Source organism: Arachis hypogaea, chromosome 16 (genome assembly GCF_003086295.3).
Source record: "Arachis hypogaea cultivar Tifrunner chromosome 16, arahy.Tifrunner.gnm2.J5K5, whole genome shotgun sequence".
In the NCBI taxonomy this organism is placed as follows: Eukaryota; Viridiplantae; Streptophyta; class Magnoliopsida; order Fabales; family Fabaceae; genus Arachis; species Arachis hypogaea.
Window position 1 is genome coordinate 93,779 of NC_092051.1, and position 22,537 is coordinate 116,315.

The following is a 22,537-nucleotide window of genomic DNA, read 5'->3' on the forward strand; positions in this document are numbered from 1 at the left end:
AATGTGATTGGTTAGCCTCATTAAAATCATGTACATGTAATTATTGATTTAGATATTTCTTCTCCTTGAAATTATTTTCGGTTTATGTATTGACATGAGTAATAAATAAAAATAAAATTTATATTTTATCTAATTAGATCACGCTAATTTTTTTACTATTATTATTATTATTATTATTATTATTATTATTATTATATCAAATTTGTATTCCTAACTTGTTATATTATAAATATAATTAAATTTTGTTGTCCTTATTTAATCACATTTATGAATATTTACATAATTGAATACATAATAATATTACTATATAATATGGAGGGTAATATTGTCATTATATAACTTAATTCATTTTTTCTCTCTATTTTCCTTTCCAAACAAACAACATAAATTATTTATCTTTCAATATCTTTCCATCTTATTTTCTTTTCATCCAAACACACCTATAGAAATTAAATTTCACTTCAATTTCTTTTCTTTCTATTTCTTTTCACTCAATTTCTCTCATTCCTATTTTTTTCCACCCCAAACAAAGTGTAAGTAATTGATTAACATACATGAAGAGGTACCCTCTTGCACTTTATTTGGATGGGGTGAATATGGAAGGAAAGAAAATATGAAGAAAGAAAATAGATGGAAATGTGAGTTTTTTGTTGTTTGGATGAGGAAGGAAAATAAAGTGGAAAGAACAAAATTGATGTGGGACCCATAAAAATGTTTTCTTCTCAAAGATGAGATGAAAATGGAAAGAAAATATGTAATAAATATAAAATTACTAATTTTTCCTTTGATTAATTAAAAAATAAAAGATATAAGGGTATTAATGTAATTTTTTCTATTATAATTTTCTCTCCTCTCACTTTTCTTTCCATCCAAACAAAAAAAAAAAATTTCTCTTTATTTTCTTTCCATCCATTTTCTCTTTATCCAAATAACACATAAAACAATCCATTTTTTCTTCTATTTTCATTCCTCTCATTTTCTTTCTTCTCATTTTCTTTCCTTTCATTTTCTATTATCTATCCAAATAAAGTGTTAGTTGCTATCACCCCATTCCACTCCCTCCAGTCTTTGTCAACAAAAATAGAAGCACTGATACACAATGAAGATCCACAAAAATGAACTACCTTAACGAATCAAACACTTATCAGATTCATGTCATGTCAATGAACATAAAGAGTGCATCAAGTTAGCATTTGCAATGTTGTGTGATAATCAAATATGAGAGGCATTCAAGTTATCATCATGAATAAACACTTTAGGGTTTCGATTGTCCTAAAAGTATAGCCTTCTCATCACTCATCAGTGAAGAAAAGAAAAAATCAGAAATGCCACAAAGTAAGGCTAATTTTTTTTGGTATGGAAGTAAGAGTGGTGATATATCTTAACATTATAATTTTCATGTTTTTAAAAACTGTAGAATGTACACAAATCGGAGGGTTCGATTTCATTGCACAGAGAGAGGGGCACAAATCGGATCCAGAGTTTTCTGAAATTGGACCCAAAGTTTTCTATCAGTACACAAATCGGACCCAGGATTTTCAGTACCCCCAATCGGACGGTCCAATTTCTCTTAGACAGCCATCATACACTAGTAAATCACCATACACCCTCATAATCCAGGTATACACCATTCCTTTCATCATATTAAAAATAAAAAGTTCACAAAGTAAACTATTAAACATTGATTTATCTAACCGGGCATTAAAAAATAGAGGAAAGTTATCATTAGTAGTTCAGTTAGTCCCCATCAAAGAACATCTGATATAAATTATTAATGAACTCAATTATTAACTTGGACCCATATAAATTACACTACATGAAATAGATACTATTATTCAATTCCTGACGCCTTTTTCACCTTATAAAAAATTTTCGAACATAATATTTAGATACTGAAACTTAATCTAAGATACCCTGTGAAAACAGCAGTTCCATAACACATGGAATGAAAAGTGACTAGTGCTGATACTTTGAACCCCTTCTTTTTCATTCTATATTTAGTAAAGGTTTAGCAACCATGCTTAGTATAACCAGAGTTAGTGCAATTAGAGCTAGAAAGGTCCTCAAACGCACCAAGAGAAGGCATCCTTAAGAGCACCAAAAGCCTTTGAGATACTCTTCCAAACATGAGAAGCATTGCAAGGGACAGGGCCATCTAAAACTCCCTCATTCCTCAGATACTTCGCCCTCAATAGAGCAACCCAAGGCTTGTCCTGACAATGAAAAAGTTGCCACACCAATTTACCAAGTAAAGATATATTAACACACGCAGGATCTCTAACACCCAGGCCACCAAATTTTTTTGGAGTGATCATGGTCCTCCAATTAACAAGAGAAAGACCTTTACCATCAACTTGACCCTTCCAAAGGAACTGTCTCATCATAGAAGATAATTTATCGCAAACCCAATTTGGAAAAAAAGATACCTGCATATGATAGACAGGAATGGATGCTGCAACAGAATTGATCAAGCAAAGTCTCCCTGCTTTATTTAGAAACCTTCCTTTCCAATTAGCTAATCTTCCCCTCACCTTTTCAATCACCGAATGAAAAGAAGCCCTACTGATACGGGAATGATTAAGGTTAACTCCAAGATATCTTCCTAAGTCCAAAGCAAAACGTATTGAAGAAACACTAGTAAAAATATCTCTTCTACGAGCAGTCACATTTTTAGAACAAAAAGCTTTAGACTTTTCAAGATTCACTTTCATGCCAGATGCCTTGCAAAAAATGTTAAGAGAATGCATGACCATTTGGACCTGACTCTTTGTAGCCTGACAGAAGAGTAAGAGATCATCTGCAAACATCAAATGAGAAAATTTTGGGCCACCCCTAGTGACAGAAACTGGTTTCCACACACCCTCAACCACCTTATGAGATATATAGCAAGCAAGTCTTTCCATACAAAGCACAAATAAGTAAGGAGACATTGGATCGCCCTGTCTAAGCCCCCTTCTAGGAGCAAAACTATCCAATCTATTCCCATTCCACATAATAGAAAGAGATGATGCACGGACACAAGTCATAATCAAATTAACAGTGATGATAGGAAAACCAAAAGCAATGAGAGTACTCTCCAAAAACCTCCAATCCACCCTATCATAAGCTTTTTCAAGATCAATTTTAAAAGCAAGAGTACCTTTCTTGGATTTTGTGTGCTTCATGAAATTCAGAATTTCTTGGGCCACAATAATATTATCAGGAGCACCACGACCCGGAATAAAACCTCCTTGTAAAGGACTAACAATATCTGGAAGAAAAGGCCGAAGTCGGTTAGTCAATACTTTGGTGATAATTTTATAAACAACATTACACAAGCTAATAGGCCTGAAATCCTTCATAAAGGTAGGGTTATCAATTTTAGGAATAAGCACAATCAGAGTTTCCATGATGCTAGGATTTAAGAACTCTCCCAAAAAAGCGCTCCGGACAATATTCCAAATCTCAGTGCCTACTATCTCCCAATATTCTTTAAAAAAATAAGCTTGAAAGCCATCTGGACCAGGAGCCTTAAAAGGGCTCATACTGAATACTGCTGACTTGACTTCCGCAAAAGAGACAGGGTCAATTAACCTAGCACAAGCCTCAGTGCTTAGAGTGGGCATCGGAACATCCCCTAAACAATCAACCTCAACCTCTTCCGTTGTACCAAAGAGATTCTTGTAAAAAGAGAGGGCTTCTTCCTGGAGAATATCTGGATCAGTAGACCAAGACCCATCTTTAACATATAATCCATGTACTCTATTATGGTTTCTACGCACCAAAGTCTGAAGATGAAAGAATTTAGTGTTTCTATCCCCATACTTGACCCACTGCTCTCTAGATTTTTGGTACCAAAAAAGTTCCTCTTGCAACAAAAGCCTATTGTAATCTTTCCTCAGTTCAGCTTCTTTAATTCTCAGAGATAACACATCGGTAACCTCTAAACGCCGTTGAATCTGATCAATCTGATATTCCAGCTTATTTTTTCGCACAAAAATATTTCCAAAAATCTTTGAGTTGAAGTCCAAAGAAGCCTGTTGAACCATCTTAAGCCTTTCGGTAACGCCTCCAAACTCTTGATTCCAAGCCTTACTAATAACATGTTTATAAGAAGGATGTGTTGCCCACGTAGCTTGGAACCTAAAAGGACGTGAACCTTTCACTCTGGGGCTACCATGACAACGAACTAAAATAGGACAATGATCAGAATGAAGCCTGCTAAGAATTTCAGAATAACCCTCAGGAAACATTGTCATCCACGCCTCATTAACTATAGCTCTATCCAACCTTTTAGCCAAGTCCCTGCCAGCCTGAACTGCTCTATACCAAGTATATCTCCTACCAGTCACTTTAAGATCAAAGAGCTCACAGTCATCTAGAGTAGTAACTAATAGACTAGCTCTGTGAGAAGAAAATAAGCACCTGTACTCTCATCTGGTGCCACAATCTCATTAAAATCACCAACTGCCATCCATGGTCTATTATGGCCTGAATTAATAGAACGCAAATGATCCCAAAGCATACATCTTTTTTCGAATTGAGGACTCCCATATACTGCACTACAAAGCCAAACTAAGTTACCCACACTCACTTTCACTGTGATACATTGGTCAATTTGATCAATAACCACACAAGAAGTATTAGCAATAGAAGATAGAAACCAAATGCCACCCCTGTGTCCTACTGCTTCCTCAATACCAACACAATGAAAACCCAACTTATCCCAAAAATTCTTCAAATTATTAAACATGGTATGAGTCTCAAAGAGAAAGAAGAAAGATGGTTTATATATTCTCACCAAATTTTTGCAATGCACACGGGTCATCTTGTTAGACGCACCCCTCACATTCCAGGCTATGATATTGAAACTATCCATAAAAATAGCAAAAAGGGAGCTCCAATAACAAACCCGAGACTCAACATGATGTCCCTGTCTTCGACGATCCTGCCTTTAATGGACTCTCAAGTTGCAGCCCAATTTTCTCCGTCGAAACTTGCACCATACCCGCCGTCGATGCTCCATCCTTATCTACTGGTGAATTCTGCAAAGAGTTTGGGCGAGGACGCTTTCGCACAGTGCCATTTGTTGTCTCACCTTGCTGCTGATGATGAACATTGTGCCGGATCCCCGAAGAAGCCACACTAAACGATTTTCCAATATTGATGCCCCTGCTTAATTTTACTTTGGATCCAGTAGCATGTGTTGTACGTTGGTGATTAGGCCTTGTCCAAGTATTGGTAGCCTTGTTAGGAGTCTTCTTTACTTTTGGTTGGACCTGATGGGTGCTAAGAGAAGGCTTTTGACCCATTTTATACTTTCCTTTCCTAATCACTTGAGTCCAACCTTCCAAATCCTCATGTTGTGCATGGTCTACATGAACAGCATGCAAATCACTCTCCACCAAATCCGGGACAGTAACTTTTACAGTCTCATCTCCAAGATTCTTGCCAAAATGAAAACTTGCCTTTTCTACATGTACTGGATTTTTTGAATTTGAGCTTTCTGGCTGCTTTGCTACATCGCTGATCACCTTGGCATTAGTTCCTCCTCCTGCATTGCTGTCAGTCTTGCACACCTTCATATCATGACCAAACTTGAGACAGGAGCCACAAATAAGGTGAAGACTTTCATATTCAACCTCATATTCAACACCTTCAACAAGAATCTTCTTAGTCACTGGCAATCCTAAATCTATCTGAACACATGCTCGAGCATATCGTCCTCTTTCAGCTAATTTTGTTGCCAAATCAACCTTAACGGGAATGCCAACTGCAGCCGCAACACGGAGCATTGCATCTTCTTGGTAGCACCAAATTGGTAATCCAGAAATTCTAATCCACACTAAAGTTGCTCCAAAACAGTTTTCACTTGATCTAAACTCTTGATCCCAAGGCTTCACAGCCACATAATTTCCCTCGATCATCCATGGACCTCCTAAGAGAACTTTTTCTCGCTCCTCAGCTACATCAAACTTCACAAGAAAGTAGTCAAATCCCACGTCCAATAAATCAAAACCTCCCTTAATCCTCCATACCGTTCGGAGTTTATGAGACAATGCAGTGTAGCTATAATGTTTACCTAGCACCTTAATTACTATAGCATCCTTATAAGGTTCTGCCAAGCAATTCTTAGCTTCTTGGGTAAACGTGACACTCGGTGGCAAGAGATCTCCTTGCTTCCCAGAAACTACCGCAATGTTATCTCCCGATAAAGTTTCAACAAGTGAAAAAGCTTTAGCAATCTTGGAACCCACAACTTTGTCCCTGAAAGAAACCTTCAAAGGCTTAGAAACCCCTCCCGAAATATGATCCTCCTTTTCCCCTGATGCAATCCCTCCCCCGCTCTCCCCCTTATCTCTTCCGCCGACATTATCGGCTGCCTTACCGTGTTTCACCCTCAAAGTCTCTTTCCCGCTCACTCCACCGCTCATCTTCGATTTTCAAAATTGTACAGAGTACGGAGTACGTACTCCCACTAAACCCTAATTTTCTTCTCCTTCTTCACTCTGTAATTTTTTCAATTCAGATCTTTTTTACTTGGCACATTAAATGATAGGAAGATGTTGATAAAATAGTTAAATTATTTATTATTTGATTATTCTATTATGTTAAGTTTAATTATTTTAATTGTTAATTATTTAATTAAAAATATGTAAATTAATATGTATAAACAAAGACAAAATCTTGTGTAAAGAAAGAGGAGCAATGCTCCCTCTTAATTTTTTTTAACAAATTATGTATACATTTTTATTTAATTTTTTTTATAAAATTAATTTTTAGTTTTTTTTTTTTTCAAAATATAACATAGCTCCGTTCGGCCGTTCTTATGTATCTTTCTATACTAGTAAACTTGGAAGAGCTCAAGCTGACATGGCATTTTAATAGAATTATGAGTTTTTTTTTTTTAAAATGAAATTGTCCTAAAATCAGATCTTTCTATCAAATATATATATATATATATATATATATATATATATATATATATATATATATATATGCGCAAGCTACAAAATATGATCTAATGATGATTTCTACCAACTACGTAGGTATGGTTTCGTAGGTCTGAAACTACTTCTCAATACTTTCATAGATATTGATACGTGTACTTAGTTAGAAACTTTCAAATAAATTTATGAATTTTGTGTTTCTTGGAAAAGACCAGAGTTTGTGAAATTTGCAGGGAACAGAAATCATTGCGTCTTCTCTAACTTCGTTGGTAAATGTTTCTGCATTTCTTTTTTTTTTAAAGGAAGAGGAGAGAATTTTGATTATTATTATTATTATTATTGTTTTTGTTGTTGTTGTTTTGTTGCAGTGTGGGCGGAGCTTACATTTTAGTTGAGAACAGAAGATCTCTTATTTAAGGGATGACCCAAGAATAAATCTGTGAGATACGAGGATAGGGAGATTTTTATCGATGAGTATATATCTGAAATAAAAGTTGTTTAGCATGCTGCAAAACGAGAGAACAAAGCCAAAAGAGAGAAACATGTATAAAGGTCTTTCTCTAGCATTTCTGTGACACGTTTCAGATATAACTCATTTGTTGATAATGTTACTGATTTTGCATCTATTATTTATGTTGATTTATTGCTTTGGTTTTATCCTGAAAAATACTCAGCATTTTTTTTAATAGCTTTATGACATGTTAATTAAGAATGCAAATGGAACCGTCATTGCCGTCAAAAAATTGAACTCCGAAAGCTTACAGGGGCTTGAGGAGTGGAAGGTAATCCATCCTAAATCCTACAACTACAACACCTTGCAGGACCAACAAACTTAATTGAGAATTTGCTGATACACATATACATTTGATAATTCATTTATGTGGATCGAACGGTGCAGTCAGAAGTAAATTTTCTGGGACGCCTCTCTCATCCTAACCTTGTTAAGTTGTTGGGATACTGCTTGGAGGAAGCAGAACTTCTTCTCATCTATGAATTTATGCAGAAGGGCAGTTTGGAAAACCACCTATTCGGAAGTAAGTGCTCTGTTGAATTAAGCTATTGGAGTACTCTGTTGAATTAAGCTATTGGAGTACTCTGTTGAGAAGTGTCTTATTTTAATTTGTTGCACAGGGGGCTCTGCTGTTCAACCACTTCCATGGGATATTAGGCTTAAGATTGCAATCGGAGCAGCTCGTGGCCTTGCCTTCTTGCATACATCCGAGAAAGTAATTTACAGAGACTTCAAGGCCTCCAATATATTGCTCGATGGGGTGAGTAACGTCGTTGAGTTATATATATAATAACATGAAGATGAACTCATACAATACAAATTGTTATTAGCAAAAATGGTGGATAGTTGAGCCATATAAGTTGTAGAATTATTGTCACGATGAGTTGTCTATTAGTATTTTTTGTGATGAACATCAAAATACATCTTTTACTTTAGGATGCACTATATATTGGGTCTATAACTTAAATTCTTGTTATGCTGCAGGCCTATAATGCAAAGATATCAGACTTTGGCTTGGCAAAACTGGGTCCTTCAGCTAGTCGCTCCCATGTGACAACTAGGGTGATGGGCACATATGGTTATGCAGCTCCTGAATATGTTGCTACAGGTGAGGTGATCTACTTGGAGGAGGTTTTGGAAACTGAATCAAGTTGATTAATGTAGAGCCTTGACATGTTATTACGATTGTACAGGGCATCTGTATGTGAAGAGTGACGTGTATGCATTTGGAGTAGTTTTGGTGGAGATGCTAACAGGGCTACGAGCACTTGACCCAAACCGCCCAAGTGGGCAACATAATCTAACAGATTGGATCAAACCATACCTGCATGATAGAAGAAAGCTGAAAAGCATTATGGATTTTCGGTTGGAAGGAAAATATCCGTCCAAAGCTGCATTTCGTATAGCTCAGCTTGCGCTGAGATGTCTTGAAACTGAGCCCAAACAGCGGCCGTCAATGAAGGAAGTTTTGGAGAGCTTGGAGCGATTTCATGCTGCCAATGAGAAGGAGGCCACTCAGATAAACATGCCTAAAACGTCTTTTTTTAAAGATGTTTTCATATTGTGTTTTAATTGGTTTCTGTATAATTTATTCGGTGTTCCTCATCACATATTATTAAATTCCTCAAAAGATTTTCTTTCCAAAAATACTAAAAAATATTTAATTTGGACTAAAATAAAAAAAGTAATAGATTAACTATTAGATTTTTTTAAGAGATTATTTACATAAAAAATATATCACATTCATAAATATATATATATATATATATATATATATATATATATATATATATATATATATATATATATATATATATATATATAAAACAAGCTCAAGCGTTTAAAAATTTTTATAAATAAAAAAATAATTAATTTATATTCGTACAATATATAAAATAATTACTATATTATTATTATATTATAGATTAAGATTCACTAATTTAATTTTTTTTTATTTTTAATATAAGTATTAGAAATAAATAAAATTTTTATAATTAAATGTAGTGTAACAAAATATATATAATATTAATTAGTTCTTAAAAATTTTAAAAAAATAGTTTCTCATTTTAGTAAAATAACTATTTATTAAAGTAGACAAATTAATTATTTTCTTCTCATATACGGTTTTTTTAAGACATAAAAGCAATTAATTAGGACATTGGTTAAGATAATTAAAGTCACTATTTCATTAAATTTTTAATTTAAAGAAAAATCTTAGTTAATCTTGGTATAGAAATTTCGAATTTAAAAACATTGACAAAAATTATGTTGAATTTTGATTTATTTTATTTTCATTTAAATTAATCACTACATAAGTTAAAGTTCTGTTTTGAAGTTATATTCGAGCTTTAATCTGATTTTTAAAGTTTCAATTTACTTAGTTTGATTTTTTAATTTAGGTATCCGTGACTCATGTTAGGGTTTTAAGTGTTTAGTTGAAAATAAAAAATAAGGTAAAAAAATTTTAATTGTCACATCAAATAGTCGCTAGAATGTATAATGTAGTAGTCATTAGTCCATTTCAGCATGTCGTTAACGATTTTGTGAGACAGTGACAAAAATAAGATTAGGAACCAATGTGAGTCATAACTATTAAGTTGGGAGACATAATTGTTAGAACTGATTAGGAACCAATTGGGAGACATAATTTGTTGTTGCTTGATTAGGAACCAATTGTGAGTCATAACTATTAAATTGAGTAAATCAAAATTTTTGAAATTAGATTGAAATATAATTGTTAGAACTGAACCAGTGATCGAACCGATCAAGCTACTGGTTCACTGGTTTATTGGTTCAACTGATAAATCACTGGTTGAACCGATAAAACTGGTCTCACGTAAATATAAAATATAAAATAGTTAAAAACTTAAAATTAAAATTTGAAATACATATCTTCACTAACATTTTATGAAGAATCAAGTCTCAACTTCTAAAAATAACTAATATAAAAAAATCATAAAATTTTAATACTACAATAATGTCTTATTTTGACACAATAAAAAAATAATTAATTCACAAAGCCTATCATCTAACTATAATATCAGTAGATTTGAACACTAACATCAAAACAAATAACCTTAATCACAATACTAGCAATAAAATAGATCAAGTAAATTAATAAATTTTTAGTGAAATTTATATTTATATTAATAATGGTATATAATTAAAATATAATTAATTTTAAAAATAGAAAAAATAAAAATTAAATTAAATTAGATATTTATGTATACTATATAATTAGTATTTGTCAAATATAGTACTTAGAAGTGCAATGGCTAAGTGGCAAGTAGAGGTTACTTTTGCTCCAAGGTTCTTGGTTCGAGACCTTCTGGAGATATTTTAAAAAAATTTTCAAGCAGACCAGTTTGGTTAGACCGGTTTGCACCGGTTCTTACCAGTTCACACCGATCCAGTTCTAGTCCGGTTCACTAGTTTTCTGGTCGAACCAACCGATCCAGTTTGGTTTTTACAACTATGGATATAATAATGGTAATTAAGTTGACAATTCAGTTGTTTTAATGGTAATTAAAATCTAATAATAGTTTATAATAAAAGAAACATTCTTTTGCAACAATGAACCTATAGTAATAGTTAGGGGTGTTCATAGATTAGATCATATCCATATAAATCCACAGTATTTATCCGTATCTGATCTGTAATTTGAGAATATGATCTGATCTGTAAAATGATCGGATTGGATCGAATCGGATCCACACTCTAATCAGATAGAAATAAATATGTTTAAAAAAGTAAACAAAAAAAATTATTGACTTTTTTTATAAAAATAATTTTTTTTTTATATTTTTTATTTTATGGATATATTTGATATCTGATCCAAACATAAAAAGTGCGAATATCGAATTTGATCTAATGAGTTTAGTGTGGATTGGATCGAAATTTCAGCCATATCCCATCTGTAAACACCCCTAGCAATAATAACTAAAAAATTATAATGATTATATTTTTAACTAAGAGGAAGTGCAAAAAAAAGTACTAAATACAAGAACATTTAATCAAATATTAAAAAAAAATTTACTTTAAAACATACAGTTGGACTTTTTTTGCTCATATATATATATAATAATAATAATAATAATAATAATAATAATATGATAATTGTTTTGTATATCACACAAATATAAACGTTTTTTTTTCTATGATCTTAAGAAAGGTTTTGTAAGTCTCTAACTTTGTTGTCGATTTTTGTAGTGTTAGCTCTCATATTATCAATTTGATTCATATATAATTCGGATGATAAATTATTTGGTGACGTGCTTTCTTTTTTACTATGATATACTTGTTTATTATTATTATTATTATTATTATTATTATTATTATTATTATTATTATTATTATTATTATTATTATTATTATGTACATTAAAAAATAACAGGCCAAATTATTGCCATAACATAATAGAAGTATGGAAGTTTATCATTCTTCTCTAATAGAGGAAACAAAATTCTTTTCAATAATTTATTTAACGTTTAGTAGAATAAAAATAAATTTTATTAGAATAAATTTTAGTATGAGTTTAATATTTTTATTCATCATAAAATATTTATAGAATTACTCGTAGATAAATTTTGGAAAAAAGAAAAAAAACCATGATTTTTAATTTTATTTTTAAATAAACTTTATTTTTAATTTTAAAATAAATTTTATTTTTATTTTTTAATAATATTAATTTTTTACCGTATATAATTATTCAATTATTTTTTAATCATATATAAATAAAGGCTTTTTTACTTAAATAAATTAAACAAGTTCTAAAATTACTCAAATCCCCTAAATCAATTTTTGATACGTAAATATCCTAATCTTAATATTATATAAATCGTACTAGGGAAATGTGGTTTATATAATATGTTAACCATTATACCCTGGGACGATTTATGCATGAATGACTTCTGAGCAATAACACATAAATCGTCTTAAGGTTGCCAGCTTTATTAATTGTATGTAAATCGTTCCAGGTTAGGTGGTTTCAGGCAAAAACACAAGATCCTGCCACGATTTATGTGTAAGTTATAACCCCAGCGCCCTACCACGATTTATTTGTCAGCTATAATTCCCAACATCCTGCCATGATTTATGTTCGAATATCACACCCTAAGACCCAACTATGAGTTACCCACAACTCTTAACGTTACACAAAAAAATATACAAAAACCTCCATTTTCACCCTATCTAAACATTTCGTGATAAGGTTGGAGAGAAAGAGAGCCCGCAGCGATGCGAATGAGGCATTGAGTGACCGCATCTGGCATACAGCAGTGGGGCATACAGCAGTGGGAGAATGGACATTAAGAATATCAAATTAAATAAAAATAATACTAAAAGAGAATACTAAAAAATTATAATTAAAATTTTGACACATAATTTTGTTTAATAATTTAAATTTTATATATTTTTTACTTAAATTTATATTACTCAAAAATACATGAATTTATATTAAGCAAAATTATATTTTTTTTCAACATTTTTTGCTCTTAATTTAAAAAAAAATAAATTATATGTTAAAATTTAGTATTTTTTTATTTAATTTGATCTTTCAATTGAAATAAATAATTTATATTATAAACAAATGACAATAGTAAGTAAAGTACATACTAATTTAAGAATACACAGTGAAAATATACAAAGTTAAAATAAAAAAATAACAAATTTTTGTTTATAGAAAATATGTATAAATAAAAATAATTAAAAAAAATTATATGAACAATGAGTATTAAAAATTTTACATTAATTTTTTTATAAATTTTAAATCCTAAATTCTCTCTTAATATTTTAATATTAAAAAATTTTAATTTTATTTAATTTTAATATTCTCTTTTAATATTTTTTTATTTAATTTGATCTTTATAATGGAATAAGTAATTTATATTATAGCTAATGAGTTACAACTCAAATGGCATAGTCTCCCCACATTCAATTAAGAGGTTGCGAGTTCTGAGTCTCCTATCTTTAGTAAAAAAAAAGTAATTTATATTATAAATAAATAACAATAGTAAGTAAAGTACATATTAATTCAAGAATATACCGTAAAAATATACAAAGTCAAATAAAAAATAACAAATTTTTTTTATAAAAATTTGTATAAATAAAAATAATTAAAAAACTATATAAATAATGAATATTAAAAACTTTATATTATGCAAAATTATATTTTTTAACGACCTTTTGACTATTTTTTAAAAAAATTTAATATATATATTAAAATTTAGTATTCTTTTGATTATAATTTGTCACTACTCTTTTTTTATTTAATTTGGTCTTTCTAATGGAATCAATAATTGAAATTATAAAAAAATATATTTTTATTTTTTAAGTTAAAATTTAAATAGATATAATTTAAATTAAAAAATTAATTAAAATTTTTAATTTAAAATTTAAATAGATATAATTTAATTAAATTTAAAATTTAAATTATCTCTATCTAAATTTTAACTTAAAAAATAAAAATATACCTTTTTTATAATTTCAATTATTGATCCTATTAGGAAGACCTTTTTATTTCTATTATTTTTATTTATACAAATTTTTTATAAAAAAAATTTGTTATTTTTTATTTGACTTTGTATATTTTTACGGTATATTCTTGAATTATTTTTATTTAATTTGATATTCTTAATGCCCATTCTCCCACTGCTGTATGCCAGATGCGGTCACTCAATGCCTCTTTCTAATCGCTGCGGGCTCTCTTTCTCTCCAACCTTATCACTGAATGCTTAGATATGGTGAAAATGGAGGTTTTTGTATGTTTTTGTGTGTAACGTTAAGAGTTGTGGGTAACTCATGGTTAAGTCTTAGGTGTGATATTCAAACATAAATCATGGCAGGATGTTGGGGATTATAGCTGACAAATAAATCGTGGTAGGGTGCTGCAGTTATAACTTACACATAAATCGTGGCAGAGTCTTGTGTTTTTGCCTGAAACCACGTAAATCCTCCTAACCTGGAACGATTTACATACAATTAATAAAGTTGGCAACCTTAAGACGATTTATGTGTTATTGCTCAGAAATCATTCATGCATAAATTGTTCCAAGGTGTAATGGTTAACATATTATATAAATCACATTCCCCTAGCACGATTTATATAATATTAGGATTAGGGTATTTACGTATCAAAAATTGATTTAGGGGATTTGAGTAATTTTAGAACTTGGTTTAATTTATTTAAGTAAAAAAGCCATAAATAAATTACTCTTAATAAGACTTTTTTGTGTTATTCAATTATCTTTTTTTTAAAAAAATAATTAATTATTAAAATAATTAAATTTTTCACAACAAAAATAATAAAAAATTATGAATGAAAAAAATTAACCACCTTGATACTTTTTTGTATTTTTATTCATATTTTAATTATAAACATAAATATAATTTAATTATATTATTTATAAAATGTGACTATAGAAGTAGATAAAATTTAGTTATATTACTTATATATAGTTTCATTGTATTGTATTGCTTATAAAGTTAGATTATAATTATGACAATAGAATTGTTCTTATATTTTTATATGTGTGACTAATTGGTGGTGTTAAAACATTACTCTTAATTATAAATAAGGTTTATAATTTAAAAAATTAAAGACTCAATTAAAAAGATACGAAAAAAATGATGTTAAAATATTCTAACTCTTTAAAATAAAAATATTTGAAATTTAATTAAAAATTATTTAAAATTTAAACTCAATAAAAATTTATATTCAATGTGTTTTGTATTAAATATATTTAATAACCTATTATATCATATTATATCATATTGGTTGAAATTAGTTTTTATAATGTTAATTTTTTAATAACACTTTATTAGAAAAAATCATCTTTTCCAGAATTTTTTAAAAACTAATTAATATTATATATATTTTATTACAATATATCTTGTTATAAAAAAATTATTTATTTCTAATGCTTATATTAAAAATAAAAACAAAATTTAAATTAGTAAATTTTAATCTATAATATGATAATAGTATAGTAATTATTTTATATATTATACGAATAAAAATTAATTATTTTTTTATTTATAAAATTTTTTAAGAGCTTTTATATATATATATATATATATATATATATTTTGATGAATGTGATATATTTTTTTATGTAAATAATCTTTTAAAAAAAATCTAATAGTTAATCTATTACCTTTTTTGTTTTAGTCCAAATTAAATGTTTTTTATTGTTTTTGGAAAGAAAATCTTTTGAGGAATTTAATAATATGTGATGAGAAACACCGAATAAATTATACCAAAACCAATTAAAACACAACATAAAAACATCTTTAAAAAAAGACGTTTTAGGCATGTTTATCTGAGTGGCCTCCTAATAATTTATATTCGTCATAAAACATGTGTGCAAATTAAATTACACAAAATTTTAATTCAAACAAATTAATGCATATTTGAATTAGATTAACCACACTAGATCACTACAAAATTTTAACCGCAAGTTGATAGGATAAATATTACTAAAAAATAAATTATTCTGGATAGTGGACTTTTTTTTTTTGGTCAAGTTCGTTCATTCACACTGAAACTTGGCTTCAATTATACTTGCAATAATTAGTAATTAAATAATTAAAAGGATTATTAATCACACACAAGTGTGACCAAAGAATATTTGATTCAATGGTTAATTTTCTCGTTTCATTTTTTTTGGCAGCAGGAGAAGATTAAAGAAATTATTACAAAAAAATATATTGAATACCGTTAGATTTAGCGTGACACATTAGCATTAGCTTTATCGGTAAATTTGCCGATGATTTATATTTTAGATTTGTCAGGTCAAATTATTATCAACAGATGTTCGTTTTCAACGATAAATTCGTCGATAATAATTGGAGAAAAAACGGAAAAATAGGCGCGAAATTTTATGTGGGATTTAGCGGTGAATTTTTTTCGCCAGTAAATCTAATTAGTGGAATGCTGCCTTTTGGTAACCCACAATGCGTTACTGTCAGATTTATCTGCCGATAAACTTAATTGCCCTAATTTAAAACGTGAACCTTTTCCCTCATCATTTTCGAAACACACATCCTCTCTCTCCAATATACCCTTCTCTCTCTACTTTTGACAGCCCGTCCGACCATCCTTTGCCAGCGCCGACCACCTACATTCTTTTAGAAAGACTATGTGGACTCGTCTTAATCCTGTTTATGATGACGCGGGAATTTGCACAGCACAAATCCCTTTCGGCAAGTGCACCAAATCGTCAAGTAATAACTCACAAGAGTGAGGTCGATCCCACAGGAATTGATGGATCAAGCAACTTTAGTGAGGTGAATTATCTAGTAAAGCTAATATTTAAAGAGTTTGGTGAAATTTAATGAGCAAAAAATAGATCCACAATGAAAATAGAACAACAGGATGTAGAGTACTAAAAATTTAAGTGCTGAAAAGTAAAGGATAGAAACTTAAATGACAGGAAATGTAAAGGACTAAAACTTAAAGGACAAGAAAATAAAGGCAAGAATGTAAATGACAATAGAATGTAATTTGCATGAAATGTAAAGGGCGTTGGGTGCTGGAAATTAAAAGGAAGCAATAAATTCAAGGTAATTAAAGTGAATTAAAGGAAATCAAAGTGAAGAATGACAAAGAGAAAGATTCATTAGGGATTGGAGATATCATAATCCATCATAAATCAATCACTACAAGAAAGTATTAGAATAGCGACCGATTTTAGAGACCGAAAAAACTGGTTGTTAATAGCGACCGATATAAAATTTCTAGGACTAAAAAAATATTAGTCGCTAAATCGGTCGCTAAATTACATTTAGCGACCAAAAAAATCGGTCACTAATAGCAACCGAACTAGCTACCGATAAGGTTTTAATACAACCAGAATAAAGCTGTTCACTAAAATCGGTGGCTATTTTTTCATTTAGCGACCGAATTAGCAACCAAAATAGAAAGTAATGTCTTTGGGACTGTTGGTCACAAAAGCGGTCGCTATTTTTTATTTTAGTGACTGATTTTGTAACTGATAGTGAAAGGGTGAACAATTGTATGGTTGCTAACGTACTGGTCGCTAAATCGGTTGCTAATTGTTAAATTAGTGACTGATTTTAGTGACTAACAGAATCAGTCACTAATATCCACCAAATTAGCAACCGATTAATTTTATAAAACTAAAATAAAAATGGTCGGTAAAATCGGTCACTATTTTTTTATTTAGCAACCAATCGATAGGTAAATAGAATAAAACTTGGTTAGTTACTAATTTGGTCACTGAATTACAACATAAGAACCCTAACTTTAATTTCAAAATCACCAACATACCTCCCACCTGTTTGTTCCTCCGCTCACATTCTCTTCACTCCCCCACCTCCAACCCCTCTCCCCCATATACACACAACACACAGTTCAGCAAACCAAAAAGGAAATAAACGAAAATAAAATGGGAAAAAAGGGAGAAAGAGAGATCTATGAGAGAGCAGAGGAGATCGGAGAACAAAGAAGAGGAGGGGGCTTTGCTGCCACCGTCGTGCACTACCACCGACGTCATGACGCCGAGCCACCACACAAGGAGAGAAGGAGACGTCGCCGCTGCTGCTGCCGTCGAGCAGAACCGTTTCCAGCGAGGGAGAGCGCGCGTTGCGAGCCAGAAACTCCGGGGGGAGGAAGAGGAGCTGTCGCACCCCGCCGCTGTCCAATCACCGTCGAGCTGGGTTCACCGTCGCGCCTCACTACGCGTCACCATTGAGCTTCGAAGAGAGAGGGAAGAGAAGTGCGATAGTGGGAGCTCCGTTGAAGCTGGTCACCGTCCCTGCTGCCGTCCGAGCCGTCGCCAGGGGAAGCCCCTGCCGCCGTTGCCACAGGTGGAGTCCGCCATCGAGCTGTGCACCGTTGGTGGAGCTATACCTTGCCGGAGTTACTTTACACCACTGTCAGTTCAGTTTCACCGCAATCCTGCTCCACTTGTGCGTTCTATTTTGCTTTCATTTTATTTATCTGTTTGTTCTGGTTTTTAATTCCATTTTAGTTTCTGCCTTGTCCTGAATTTTCAAAACTATTTAAATCTTCATTTTTTATCAAATTCGAATTCCTTGTTTTGCTGTGATCACTATCATTGCGGTAGAAAGTTGCTATGGCTGCGAGAGTGATTGGAGATGTTGCTGTCGCTATCTCGGTTGCGTTGGGGTGCCGCTGCTACTGCGAATTTAGGGCAAAAGAGGGTTTGTCATGTTTAATTTATGAGTAAGACTAATTGTAGTGAGAACAGAAGGGAAACAATATAATATAATCATAGAGTTAAGTTGGCAATAAGAATAAACAGCACAGAGTGTGGTGCTATGTTTGCTTTAACAACTTTTTTGTTTGTTTCTTTCTGCTCAAGAAGCTTCTTTACAATCTGTGCAAAATTAAATTTTAATAGTGATATATGTGAAATTTAGTTAAAATTTATAATTAGAAAGCAGCACGACTGATTTATCAACCGATTTTTAGAATTTTGAAGTTAGCTGTTAGCGATCGATTTAGCGACTGAAAATTTAGCGACCGATTTAGTGACCGAAATATCGGTTACCATTTAACGACCGATTTAGTGACCGAAATATTGGTTGCTATTTAGCGACCAATCTTATTAGCAACCGATTTAGCGACCAAAATTATTTTGTATTGTTAGGTGACCTTGTTTGAAAATCGGTCGCTAAAATCAGTCACTAAATATTAGCGACCAACATCGGTCGCTATTTTGAATTTAGCGACCAATGTTTTATCGACTACCAGAATCGGTCGCTATTCCGATAATTTCTTGTAGTGAATGGGTCTCAATTTTATTTTCAATCATATGAAGTAGATCTATGGCGGATTGGAATTAATTGAGTCCCAATTCCTTGGCAACCCAATTTTTCTAATCACAATCAATTTACCAATTCCTTGATCTAACTGTCATGAGAAGAGGTTAAGTGCATATCTCTTATCCATGAGCCATACAAACTCTCAAGATCTCAATTCCTCCCGAATGGTGTTGATCAAGAGAGTTGTGAGAGATAGAGCTTCAATCTAATTTCCATGATTCTTCTTCCGAGGCTCACATAGAAATTCATGGATCTAAAACCCCCTTCCAGAGTGAATTGATCAAAATGAAAATAGAAGTTATCTCTTAGCTACAACAAGCGGATTGAAAAGAAGAAGAATTTCTTTCAATCATGTGAATTACAATAGAGCTCCTGCCCCTAATGACTGGGGTTTAGTTAATGATCGCTCTAAGAACAAGTGCAAGAAATTGAAATTGCATGAAAATAAACTAAGCTCAATGTAAACTCAAATGTAAAATTCCAGAAAAGAAGAAGTGTATGAAATTGAAATAGCATAAAATAAACTAAATTCAATACAAACTAAAATGTAAAATTGCAAAAAAGAAAAGTGTATCTAAACTAAATTCCTATGCTACGCTCCCTCTGGAGTCTTTAATTCTCCAGATTGTAAGAGCTCTGGAGTCTCTAATCCTCCAGCTCCCAGCTTTCTTTCAAGTTCAAAATTCTTCATATGTATATCCTTCTTCTCATCTTCAAAATGGGTCTTCAAGTACTTGGATGTGGGCTTTGGCCTTAGTTGAAGTAAGCTTGGACTGGCTCTTGAAGTTAATGCTGAAGTTAGTGCACTAATGTTGCATGAGTGCTCGTGAAAACTGGCGTTGGTACTGGCATTGATACACTAACGTTTGTCATTAACGCTCTTCCTGGTGTGCGTACGCACATTACTTTGTGCGTGTGCACACTGGCAAATTTTCCTCTTGTGCATACGCACAGGGTGTGCGTACGCACACTAGCCAAAATTTCCAATGCTAGCGTTAGTACCGGCGTTGGTGACTCAACGTTGGTGCGTCAACGTTCTACTTGTGCTTATGCACACAGCCTTGTGCGTGCGTACACAAACAAATTTTCTTCTTGTATATACGCATACAGTTTTGTGCGTATGCACACAAGGCAATTCTTCCAGTTTCCAATTTGTGAAATTATCGAAGACGTTGGTGTGCCAACTTGAAGTAACGTTAACACACCAACGATGGCACCATATTTTGCTTGTAACGTTGGTGAGCCAACTTTGGGCCACCAACGTTACTCTTCATGCTTGGCAACGTTGGTGAGCCACATATCCAATTTTTGCTTATTGAATTGTTTTCATGACTTAAGTTATTTTTGCGATGCATTTCAATTCTTCTCGGGTTTTCCGACTAAGAGGTCGTTATGTCCTCGAGTTATCATGATCGTCTTTTGTAACCTCTTTACACCGACTTGTACCTCGTCGTTTCATCCTGCCGACCACTTAGGTCGGTCATGGGATTTTTACGTTTTTTCGAGCTTAAATCGACGCGTTTCGTAGAATAATGATAACAATAATGGAATTATAAAGAGATCTTTATTTATTGATGAAGGTAACTTTTGCTACTAGGGGAGTCTTTAAGACTTATTTTCCCCTAACCTCCACTTTGATGCCTCGTTAAAACCCCCTTCAGGAAAACCCTTTTTTGGGAAAAAACTGTGAAGTCGGGAAAAAGAGTATATCAGGGAGTGGAGTTCGCTTCTAACTATAGTACCTCTTCATATTACAAGCATGCCACAACCTTGGTAACTCGGTACCGCTCAAGTCAGTTACCTTGTAGTATTCTTTTCCTAAGACTTCACTTATCTTATATGGCCCTTTCCAATTAGCAGCGAGTTTTCCTTCACTCGATTTGTTGACGCTGATGTCATTTCTAATCAAGACCAAGTCGTCTGAGATGAAGCTTCTTCAAATGACTTTCTTATTGTATCTATTTGTCATCCTTTGCTTCAATGCTGCTTCCCTTATCTGGGCTTGTTCTCGGACTTCAGGGAGTAGTTCCAGTTCTTTTTTGCGTGCTTGAATTTTACCAACCTCATCATAGAATCTCACCCTTGGACTTTGCTCATTGATTTCAACTGGTACCAGGGCTTCTACGCCATAAGCAAGTCGTAAAGATGTTTCTCCCGTGGCAGACTGAGGTGTAGTCTGATATGCCCATAGTACTTGAGGGAGTTTCTCGGCCCAGGCTCCCTTTGCATCTTGTAGTCTTTTCTTCAACCCGCCAGTATAACTTTGTTGGCTGCCTCAGCTTGCCCATTTGCTTGTGGGTGTTCTACTGAGGTGAACTGATGCTTGATCTTCATGTTGGCGACCAAGTTTCTGAAGGTAAAGTCGGTGAACCGGGTTCCATTATCAGTGGTAATGGAGTGGGGAACTCCATACCTTGTGATGATGTTCTTGTAGAGAAACTTACGGCTTCTCTGGGCTGTGATGGTGGCCAATGGTTCTGCTTCGATCCATTTCATAAAGTAGTCCACTCCCACTATTAGATGCTTCACTTATCTAAGCGCTTGGGAGAAGGGCCCTAGTAGGTCTAATCCCCATTTTGCAAAAGGCCATGGAGAAGTTATGCTAATGAGTTCCTCGGGGAGAGTGACATGGAAGTTGGCATGCATTTGGCATGGCTGACACTTCTTTACGAATTCGGTGGCATTTTTCTGCAAAGTCAGCCAATAGAACCCTGTTCGGATGACTTTCCTGACCAAAGACCTTGCTCCGAGACGGTTTTCGCAGATACCATTGTGTATTTCCTCTAAGATCTCTGTTGTCCTTGAGGTCGGGACACACTTCAACAATGGTGTGGATATTCCTCTTTTATAGAGGATATCCTTTACCAAGGTGTAGTTCTATGCTTCCCTCCGGATTTTCTTGGCCTCTTTTTCCTCTTTGGGTAGGATGTCGAATTTTATGTATTCGATTAGTGTGTTCATCCATCTGAGGTCCAATCCAGATACTTCACGGACATCTTGCTTAGCATCTGTTTTTATGACAGAGGGTTCTTGGAGAGTTTCTTGAATCAGGCTTCTTATTCCCTCCTGATTTGGTACTTGCTAACTTGGAGAGGGCGTCTGCTCTGCTATTTAGGTCCCGAGTTATGTGTTTAACCTCGGTCTCTGAGAACTGCCTAAGATATTCCAAAGTTTTGTCTAAGTACCTCTTCATATTAGGGTCTTTAGCCTGGTATTCTCCATTGATTTGGGAGGTCATACCTGAGAGTCGCTGAAAACCACTACTTTGGCTGCACCGACTTCTTATGCT

General features: G+C 32.6%; 2 protein-coding genes across 2 annotated transcripts; one reads left to right on the forward strand and one right to left on the reverse strand.

The window, feature by feature from the left end:
• Positions 1–1,016: 1,016 nt before the first annotated feature.
• LOC140179792 (uncharacterized) lies at positions 1,017–4,807 on the reverse strand. The gene is made up of 5 exons (XM_072219559.1): positions 4,781–4,807; positions 4,564–4,699; positions 4,405–4,470; positions 3,805–4,297; positions 1,017–1,089 (listed from the first exon to the last, which is right to left on the reverse strand). The coding sequence occupies exons 1-5, from the start codon at positions 4,805–4,807 to the stop codon at positions 1,017–1,019; spliced, it is 795 nt and encodes a 264-aa protein (XP_072075660.1).
• Positions 4,808–7,622: 2,815 nt separating this feature from the next.
• LOC112754421 (probable serine/threonine-protein kinase PIX13) lies at positions 7,623–16,423 on the forward strand. Its single transcript, XM_025802067.2, has 6 exons — positions 7,623–7,711; positions 7,828–7,963; positions 8,061–8,200; positions 8,425–8,548; positions 8,634–8,976; positions 16,222–16,423. The coding sequence occupies exons 1-6, from the start codon at positions 7,628–7,630 to the stop codon at positions 16,421–16,423; spliced, it is 1,029 nt and encodes a 342-aa protein (XP_025657852.1). The 5' UTR covers positions 7,623–7,627.
• The last annotated feature ends 6,114 nt before the right edge of the window (positions 16,424–22,537 follow it).

Excerpts from the sequence above, each read along its gene's own strand:
- LOC140179792 (XM_072219559.1), bottom strand. The coding sequence starts at position 4,807 with ATGACCCGTGTGCATTGCAAAAATTTG. Across the intron at positions 4,700-4,780 it reads GTGTGCATTGCAAAAATTTG|TTGGGTTTTCATTGTGTTGG; the intron begins GTGAGAATATAT and ends TTTTGGGATAAG. Across the intron at positions 1,090-3,804 it reads TCTAGAGAGCAGTGGGTCAA|TGCTTCTATTTTTGTTGACA; the intron begins GTATGGGGATAG and ends ATTGTGTATCAG.
- LOC112754421 (XM_025802067.2), top strand. The coding sequence starts at position 7,628 with ATGTTAATTAAGAATGCAAATGGAACCGTCATTGCCGTCAAAAAATTG. Across the intron at positions 8,201-8,424 it reads CCAATATATTGCTCGATGGG|GCCTATAATGCAAAGATATC; the intron begins GTGAGTAACGTC and ends GTTATGCTGCAG. Across the intron at positions 8,549-8,633 it reads TCCTGAATATGTTGCTACAG|GGCATCTGTATGTGAAGAGT; the intron begins GTGAGGTGATCT and ends ACGATTGTACAG.